Genomic DNA, 9,907 nt, shown 5'->3' on the forward strand with positions numbered 1-9,907 from the left:
ACTTGGGATTTCCATTTGCTTTGTTGTCACTTATTAAATAAAATAAAATAAAAAGCCATCATATTCTTTATTCTTTATGTTGGGTGGCTTTCTATATAACCCATTAGTAAAGATTTATATTGCTTTTTGTTATGATCAAAAAATTTATAATTTTTTATTCTTTTATCATGTTTTAGACTTCGCCCACAAGATCATATATAATCATTAAAACTCTTAGGATACCATAATATAAACTCCTAGGATAATCAAGCATGCTTTTTTTTAATATAAAAATATTAACACTCTTTATAGTTTTATGTTGACATTTTTTCTCTTATTTGATATACATGGTTTGTTTGGTGTTTGCATATTTCTTTGGTTTTATAATTTCCCTTATTTTTCAATATATAGTGTTTTTGAATTAGGGTTTGCTTTTATTTTTAAAATATTTGGTTTTTATATATTTAATTTATTTTTTAATATTTAATTACTTAAACTAAAATTTATACTAATTAATCTTTCCTAATTTTTCACTCATATTAATTAAATTTACCATATTAAAAAATATATGTATACATTTTATTTTTAATTTTTTAAACATTTCATTTTATATCATAATTATTTTGTTTTAACTCTTTATCATAATTATTATATCTTTAAACCTTTAATTTTCTATTACATAATTATTATATTTTTAAAGATTTCAGTTTCTATCACAATGGTTTTTAACCTTTTTAGGTATTATCTCTTGCATATCATTTTTTTTTACTTCCGATAATCAAATTACACTTTGTAAATATGATCGATTTTCACAATCAAATTGAGGCTATATGATCATCACCATATTGCATATCATTTTTTACTCTCTTCAGTAGTATCTCTTGCCTATCATTTCTTACCCTCTGCATATCATTTTCTATGGCAACTACTTTCCCATAGTCAAGTTACACCCTTTAAGTATGGTCTATTTTCACAATCAAATGATCGTCACCATACCACACATTCCAAGAACATCTCTTCCACGTTTCCACCTTTTTGTGTTTGGTCGTTCATGACTTTGGTGGACTGTGAGAGCCATAATGGTAAAACCGGAATGTGGTCACAAAATATCAGTGATTTGCATGGTAGAGAGAGAGAAAGCGATTGGAAAAATGAGCTTCCCGTTAGTCCAGAGCTCCTTTTGACTCAGTCGTTGGCTAATGTCGCCATCGGAGCTGTATTGCGTAGCGGTTTCAGAGGAAAAGATGGAGAAAGCGCGCATGCAAATTTGGTCCATTTAATTTCTATGGCATCTTGCTTTTTTCTTTTTTAACGCGGAATCGCAACTGACTTTGGTGTGGAAAGATTGTGTGAAAAACAGATGCAAATTTGGTCAATATAATTCCTCTCGCAATTTTATTCATGATCCTTTAACTCGGGATCATGATCAACTTTGAAATTGGAATATTTGCCTGACCACAGAGTTTTCATGGTAGGGATTGGTGTTTAATTTCACGCTTTTGAGAATATTGAATTATTGGTGTTTATTTCTACAGTTTGGTTTATTTAATTATAGATTTGAGAATATTGAATTATTGGTGTTTATTTCCACAGTTTGGTTTATTTAATAATGGATTTTGGGAATATCGTAGAAAATAATGAATATGACAAAAATCAAAATAAAATTAATTATTTATTAGACCCCACTCTGGTATATCCAATTTCGAAATAATTTGGAAATTTACAATCAAAATAAAATACTCCCCTGGTCAAACATGATGACCTTTTCTTTGAATGGCAATTTCCAGCTATTTTCACATTTTGGATGAGATTGGAGTTATAAAAATTATTAATATTCCATATTCCTGTGAAGACACTACCTCTCCCACTCCATATATCCATATAGAGCTGAGCGGTCTGAGACTCTGTAGAGCAACCCAAGCCAAACGAAACGATGGGCATGGGCAATCTATATGTTCTCAAAGTGATTCTCCCTCTTTTAGTAATGGCGTTATGCACTGTTTTACCATCTACAGAGTGTGTGAACTTCCACGTTGCAGGGCCTCCTCCCTTCTTAAGTCATGGTCGCAGGGGATCCCTTAGAAGAACTGGAGAATCTCTAGTCAACCACCATGAGCTGGACCTCTCCAGTGCTGAATACGAGACACATTATTACACTCAAATTCTGGATCATTTCACTTATAGACCAGAGGGCTACCGCACCTTTCCCCAAAGATATCTCGTCTATGCAAAGCACTGGGGAGGCCCCCAAAGACATTCTCCCATCTTTGTTTACATGGGTGCTGAGTCTTCTATTATAAACGGCTTCAATTTCTGTGGATTCATGTTTGAGAAGGCTCGTCACTTTCAAGCACTTCTTGTTTACATTGAGGTATCATTTATTTTGAAATTGTACCGAATTTCAGATATATTTTATTTGTAATGAACGAAATTATTGAACATGAAGCTTCTGTACTCGATTGCTGTTTTGATGAATCCTTTTTTGTTTAAGCATCGATACTATGGGTTGTCGATGCCCTTTGGGAGTCGAGAGGAATCCTTTCGCAATGCCTCTACACTCGGTTATTTCACTTCCACACAAGCAATGGCTGATTACGCAACACTGATTCTGGATTTGAAGAAAAACTTGTCTGCAGAAAACTGTCCTGTCATCGTCTTCGGTGCATCTTATGGTGGAAGTAAGATGCCGATAAGCTCTTAGCCATTTATTATTGAATTATTATTTTGTTAAGCCGTGAGAGATGTCTTTTGGATTGAATTTCTGATCACCTAGCTACATAAGAATTTGCCAATATGCTTTGTGCTAATTACACTCCTTATAATTAATATATTTTTTTATTTTTAACCACTATATTCCTGGCTAATGTATTTTTCCCTTTCAGTCAACCATATTCATGGGCTACTAGTTGAAGAGCCTTAATTGTCCTGTTTGTGAATTTCCTGCCTCAATTTCTCAAACTTGCTTGTGAATTTCCTGCTCCATTTCTCAAACTTGCTTTAAAAAATAATTTGACCAGATAGTTTTCAATCCTTGTAGTATCCTCTTTTCTACCATCACTGTTTTAAGTAATCACAACTTGTTTACTGTGTGAATTTCAACATTTTTCAATCTATTAAATACCCTTGTACCTTACCTGTTTTAAGTAGTCACGATGTATGATCAAATGACAATTTATCTAGGACAAAGACAATTACAATTCCCCTTCCAATTCCTCCTCTGTAATGGGTCTCAAATTAATACTCTATTTATGAATAAACAACACACAGACAACTTTGCTTTAACATATTATTACAATTGAACTACTGCAGTGTTAGCTGCCTGGTTTCGCTTGAAGTATCCCCATGTTACCATCGGCGCGCTGGCTGCTTCAGCACCTATCCTGTATTTCGATGACATTACACCTCAAGATGGTTATGACAGGGTTGTGACACAGGACTTCAGAGTATGTTCATGGATTTGTTATTTCTTTCCAAGTTCTATAAATTATCATGTTCATAAGTTGATCTCGGATAACATTGTGGTTTTGTGTGGCACAGAATGCGAGTGAGAGCTGCTACAATACAATAAAAGAGTCATGGGCAGAAATAAATAAGGTTGCGTCACAGCCTGGAGGTTTGGAGAGCCTAAAGCACACATTCAACACATGCAGGTAAGAATGTTACCCAAATATCAAAGATCCCAATTTTATTCAAACAGCGATGGCCACTTACAACTAATGAAACCCATTTCTGGATCTCAGGGCTTTCGACGCAAGCAGTTTGATGGATTGGTTAACAACTGTATACGATAAGTCTGCGCAGTACGGTTCTCCGCCCGTGAAAGAGGTAATGGTAATATAGTGTTCTCCTGGAAAACAATTGGGCAAAAGTCAGAAAGATGTATTTCCCTGGTGTAATGGCATAAGGGAACATTTGGGATTTCAATTTTAGAATATTTGGGAATTTGATTTTAGAATATTTTGGAATTTTTGGGAATTTGATTTTAGAATATTTTGGAATTTGATAGAAAATTGATTTAGCTACTATCACTTAAATTCAAAACATCTCTAAAAAATTAAAACTCTTTGGACTTAATTTAACTTTGGGTGCCATATTTTGCTTAAAACTCTTTGGACTTAATTTAACTTTGGGTGCCATATTTTGCTGGGTATGGCAGATATGCAAAAGCATCGATGGCTTTCCCAAAGGCACAGACATCCTCACCCGCATATCCGCTGGATCAGCCTTTTACTACAACTACGACCTTGAAGGGACATCCTCCACCACCAATAATACTTGTCTCGATATTCAACAATATCCTAATGAGGGATGGAGTTGGCAGGTTCAGAACTTATTTTTTCTAATTAATGTCAAGCAAGCTGAAGTAATGAAATAGTCCTGCAACAATCTTTAACTAAACAACTTGAACCCGTTGTCACTGATGATATTGATGGTATGACTGCAGAAGTGCACTGAAATGGTGATGCCATTTAGCTCAACCCCAAACACAACAATGTATCCCTTAGATCTCTTTGACTTTAAATCCTTCGCAGAGGACTGCAAGAGGAAATATGGAGTTATACCGAGGCCCCATTGGATCACAACAGAGTTTGGTGGCCATGTAACTTCTCAATCACACTAACCTGATAATCCATGGACCCATCTTACCGTGAGATCTAGTTTTGCTTTCCTCAACGTTTTGTTTTGTTTAAAGATGTTAATGGTTATATTGAAATTATTTATGGATTTTTTGTTCGTGTCCAGAACATAAGAAGAGTGCTGAAACGTTTTGCCAGCAACATAATCTTCTCCAACGGTCTGAGAGATCCATACAGCAGTGGAGGGTACGACTTCTTTATTTATATATATGTGCTTTACATATATTTAGAGTCGATGGAGAAATTAACAGTTGTGTCCTCATGGTGTGGAATTATACAGTGTGACAGAGAGTATATCCGAAAGCGTTATAGCCCTGGTAACAAACCAAGGTAAATCTTTCCAGATAGTTAGGTAAATGATGGACTATATTGGGCTGGACTCTATTACACTGTGGTCTCGTAATTTTGTGGTTTTTATGTACTGTAGGAACCCATTGCCAAGACCTGGAGTTTTCATCTCAAGAGGATCCAGATTGGCTCAGAGAACAGCGGTCGAAAGAGGTGGAGATCATAACAAAATGGGTTAAACAGTACCAGGATGACCTATTGATCCGCGAAGAAAATTAATTTCTGCGTTTACATCTTGGGAGTATGAGGGTGCGGAAGCGTTAGTTGCGAAGCATATCCATTTTTATATTGATGGGTAGTCTATGATCATGTTACTTAAAAGTGTCAACACCGAAGTATGGACAACAATTTTAAAGCACTACTGTATGGACTTGAAAGCGTGTAAAAGCAATCTAAGTTGTATCCTTTAAATGTGTGGAAAGCCCTTTTTTTACATTAAAGTGGTTGTTGTTGATAGTTTAAAGTTGTTGTTCTGGATGGTTGACATGTTTATCTATAGGATGAGAGGAGGATGACTAAATTTTGATTCATTACCATATAAACTATGACCTATATGGTTAATTTATGATTAATAAGGGTTTACTAGCGTTAATATAGAGTTATATATGGGTGACCATGGTTATCCACCTTTAACCTAGTGACTATGATAGATTATGGTTTACCATGTTGTCTTTAATCATGTTTGACCATATACATAATATTTGACCATAGTTGCTTATGAAAAATTATAGTTGGCCATGATTGAGAATGTTTCACCGTGATTGGCAATATTGACAACGATACACTTTGATAGAGCAAGGTTAACTATAGTTGACCAAGGTTGACCATGCCTGACTATGGTTGAGTATAGTTGATCATGGTTGGAATTGCTTAGCATGGTTGAACATGATTGACTACAATGACCATTTGACCTCTTGATGGTTGACCATATTTGGCCTTAGAATGTTTGCCCTTTGGTTGTCCATGGTGACCATTTAACCATGGATGACAAGATGACAATTGTTGACCATAGTTGACCATGGGGGTAGAAAGGAAGTGATCAAGGATTATTTTGTGTATACTAAATAAATTGGTATGAAGTCATTTTGTTAATAAATGAAACAATAAGAGTTGAAATGAAGTGTCAAAGTTATTTGTTCAGGGTTGATTATTTTCTAAGCACATAGATATGCATCAATAGATGTAAATAAACATTGTCAAGTTATTTATATCTATATCACCTTTACTAAGAACTATATAAAAGGAGACACACCAAATATTTATGATAATAATTTGGTAAAAAATGTATGCACATACATGGAAATGATTGATCACTCAATTATTATTTTTTACGAAATGGTCATGACATGGTCATATTACAAGGTTGTATTTCTCAAACATTATTAATGTAGATCATACTTATAAAGATATTTATCTAACGGACAAACAATATCTAAAAAGTTAAAAGAAATGACAAATCGCATGCTAAATGCTAAGTAGTTTGATTTCCCTTTAATCTTAGCCATTGCATGTAAGAATTTTAATGAAATTAAAAATTAAACATAGTTGCATTATCACTTCAATTTTCATTAGAAAATATTAAAATATTTCATTCATAGCTTTATCTTACTTAGAAGTTGGACTCTATGATACCTAATGAATCATAGTAAAATATTGAATTGAAACATTTAACCCATTTATTGAACTGGGTTGTAGAATTGATTTGTTGGACTCTATGATACCTAAAGAATCATTAAAAATATTGGATTGAAACATTAAACCTATTTATTGGATTGGCATGTAGAATTGATTTATGATTGGAACATTGTAGAACTTGATGAACCTTGGAATAAATTTAAGGTATCGACAAGGAAATAATTATATTTGTAAAATTATTCATAATAAAATCTTTACGTAAAATGGGGTGGCAGGAGGGCAATGGATTCTCATTAATCTCAAAGGAATCATTGAATATAGTTATGCTTGAGGGCTAGGGCGAAAGACCAATAACCAAGTTGAGGCTTATAGAATGCTTATGGGACTAATCCTGGCTCATAGAAATGGGATAAAAAAAAATTCAGGTGTTAGGAGACTCCATGATAGTTATAAGGCATATGATTAATACTTTAAAGGCTAAGATCTCTACACTGAATCAAATCATAATGAGAGCTCAGAATCTGATCCCCACTTTCGACTCGGTGACCTTCTGCCATGTCTTGAGGGGAAATAATCATGATGATGGCAGATAAGCCAATAAGGCAAGCCATTTGGAGGAAGACAAATGTGTCATCAACAATGTCGTGAGCACGACAAAAATACCTTAATAAATTGAAGAGTATCATGTGTAGTCCGAAAATAAAGCCTCAATGGATAGAAATGGAGGTGGAAAAGTTGAATCTATGATTCTATAATGAAATGAAGCTCCACCCTTCTCCCACTAGATCTCTCCCGTCATCTTCCCCTGCCCCTCCTCCCCCTGCCTACCCTTTCCCCCTTCCCCCCTGCTGATCTGAAAATGGAAGTACTTGAAAATGTGTGCAAGGTATCCATTTCCATTAAATTAAATGTGTGCAAAGTTTTCCATGTCTTGCTGATTAAACAAAGTGTTTTTGGTAGCTGTTTATGAGTTTATGTGTGAAGGAAAGTTAATTTAATTTGTTGTTTAACATATTAAATCAGAAATACATAGCAAGATAACTTCAGCATAACATGACATAGATGTTTGGTGAGCAGTTCACCCCTCTTGGGCTACGTCTGCTGGATCAAGCCTCCCAAAATGAGCTTGTCCTCTTGTATTATAATGCTCTCAAATGCAATACAAGTTTAAAAGTGCCTCAATAGGCAAATCTGAATGCAAATACAGATTCAGAAGACATGAAAATGCTAAAAATGCCTTTCCATATTCACTAAACAGTGAAAAATTACCAAATACAATGTCTTCTTCATTGGGCCCTGATGGCTCTTTGAACTCCTCAAACAGTTTTGAAACCTCTTCCATTAGGTTCAGAAGGTCGAAAATAGCATAAAAAGGTTTTTGGTTCACCTCAAATAGTGAGGTACAACTCCAGATAACTCCATGTTCCCAATGGCCTTGATGGCTCTCCAAGCTTCCATGAAGCTAAACAGGCTGTATAACACCTATATTTCCACTAGAACCTATCTTAATGGCTCTGGAATGCTCAGAATAGCTAAAAATGACTATTGGTTCACTTCAAATGGTTAAGCATAGCCTAACACAACTCCAACTCCATCTTGGCCCTGACGGCTCTCTTGGCTTCCCTGAAGAAAACGAGGTTGAAGATGAACTCCAATGGCTCCAAAATTATGAGAAGATATGAAATCAAAAAAAAAAATTGTCCAAAAAGGATCTTCCTAGCCAAAGTTATGGCTAACTGAAGTTTTCTCCCAATTTGCCCTAAAAAACTCCACCAAATGTGGAGGACTGGAGTTAACTGCAGATAAACTTGGCTAAATCCGCCAGATTTGGCGCACTCCAGCTAAAATGGCGGAACCTTTAACTGTATCATTTAATGCTAGTGTCGTGGTCACATGCGCTTGGCTAGATTCCCACCGGTGAAACCGTTAGTGGTTAGTCAAATGCTTAAATATAATGTTGCGCCAAAGTCGTTAAGACCCACGATATAGACCGCTCAGTTAGGCCGCTTAGCTGTCACTATGGAGATCACGGTTCAATTCTTGCGGATGCCAATAAATTTTAACCGCCCACCATTTCACCAACCAGGGGCCACGTGGCGGCCTTCGGGATTTCCATGTGTTGCCCATTGATTGGTCCTTCTATATACATATCCAATCATAAACTGCCAAGTGTCACAAGCTAGTTGGCCTGCAGGGAATATTTCATCCAACCACAAACTGCCAAGTGTCACAAGCTAGTTGGCCCGCAGGGAATATTTCGAGGAATATTCCTAGAATATTTTTTAAATATTTTTCAAAGTCAAAGTCAACCCAAGTCAAACTGATTTTTGTAAACTTCAAACTTGAATAACTTTCACATATAGTGTCGGATTTGAGTGTCGTTCACGGATATAGGAACGTATCGACGACGCCTATCTGGTCGTTCTAGTTTCAACCAATTTTGAGAAATTCAAAATTTGAGCTTTTTCCCTAGCTCAGACTTGAGCTCCTAATCACTTGCCTCCCTTCCCCTTTCTCTGATCCCCCCTCCTCTCCCCCCTTCCATGTGGCCCCTCCCTGCTCTAACCCTCACCTCCACGTTATAATCTCTACCTTGATCTCCTTCTCCCCCTGTCACATCACCCTCTACAAGCTCTTGTCAGCCATGCAAACTTGTGGCAAGCCGGACACCCAAACTCGCTCGAAATGTGGCATCCCATGGAAATTTGGTACCACGCCTGTTGCACAAATATGTCACAACGTTTAACCTCAATGTCTTGGCCTTGGTTCTTGGAGAAATGGGTGGCTTAACACCTCGAGCTCATGCAAGGAATTGAGTTTTACAGAGCAAAATTTAATTCAAATATTAAGTGAGGTTGGTCTCATTTGTGGCAGAATTGTGCAAATGACTGATAAAGAACAAGAGCCTGGTGGGAATTTAATTGAGGAGGGTGGATTTATGATGAAATACTCATGGGATGTCGATTGCAGCAATCTCCTTACTCATGTCTGCATCAACTCCAGGTCAAGCAGCAAGTATAAAGTGCATATAGGTATGTGGATTTTGTATGTCATAAGGTCTGACGGTGGGACAGTGGCTCGGTTAAAGCCTGGTGGCTAGAGCCGAGGCTACTATGTATTAGCTTCAGCGTCACAGAGGCTTGGCGTTATGTTGTGAAGAGCAATAAGGAAGCTAGGAAGGTATGTCTGTCTAAGGTTTGGAAGGAAAATCAAGAAATTCTGAGCATAATTGGCAAGTCACGGGTGTTGGGCTTGGGTTCTCTGGAGTGTTTGCAGTCAGACTAGATTTGGGACACTGGGAGGGTTAG

General features: G+C 36.4%; 1 protein-coding gene across 2 annotated transcripts; it reads left to right on the top strand.

Moving 5' to 3' along the window:
• Positions 1-1,804: 1,804 nt before the first annotated feature.
• On the top strand, positions 1,805-5,248 carry LOC149140773 (uncharacterized). 2 transcript variants are annotated; one of them, XM_089446712.1, is made up of 10 exons: positions 1,808-2,350; positions 2,471-2,657; positions 3,289-3,422; positions 3,517-3,629; positions 3,720-3,804; positions 4,136-4,300; positions 4,424-4,579; positions 4,723-4,802; positions 4,897-4,946; positions 5,044-5,248. In XM_089446712.1, the coding sequence occupies exons 1-10, from the start codon at positions 1,913-1,915 to the stop codon at positions 5,181-5,183; spliced, it is 1,548 nt and encodes a 515-aa protein (XP_089302838.1). In that variant the 5' UTR covers positions 1,808-1,912; the 3' UTR covers positions 5,184-5,248. The 2 variants fall into 2 exon arrangements, with proteins under 2 accessions (XP_089302839.1, XP_089302838.1); XM_089446713.1 differs by lacking the exon at positions 4,424-4,579 and having other exon boundaries at positions 1,805-2,350.
• The last annotated feature ends 4,659 nt before the right edge of the window (positions 5,249-9,907 follow it).

The sequence above is a fragment of the Pinus tabuliformis genome, chromosome X (assembly GCF_031772625.1).
Source record: "Pinus tabuliformis cultivar Carrire ecotype Pingquan chromosome X, CPIR1, whole genome shotgun sequence".
NCBI classification, from domain to species: Eukaryota; Viridiplantae; Streptophyta; class Pinopsida; order Pinales; family Pinaceae; genus Pinus; species Pinus tabuliformis.

What these genes read in the sequence shown, in the direction of transcription:
- LOC149140773 (XM_089446712.1), top strand. Translation starts at nt 1,913, where the DNA reads ATGGGCATGGGCAATCTATATGTTCTCAAAGTGATTCTCCCTCTTTTA. An exon ending in CACTTCTTGTTTACATTGAG is followed by an intron (nt 2,351 to 2,470) that starts GTATCATTTATT and finishes TTTTTGTTTAAG; the next exon opens with CATCGATACTATGGGTTGTC. An exon ending in GATCCATACAGCAGTGGAGG is followed by an intron (nt 4,803 to 4,896) that starts GTACGACTTCTT and finishes GGAATTATACAG; the next exon opens with TGTGACAGAGAGTATATCCG.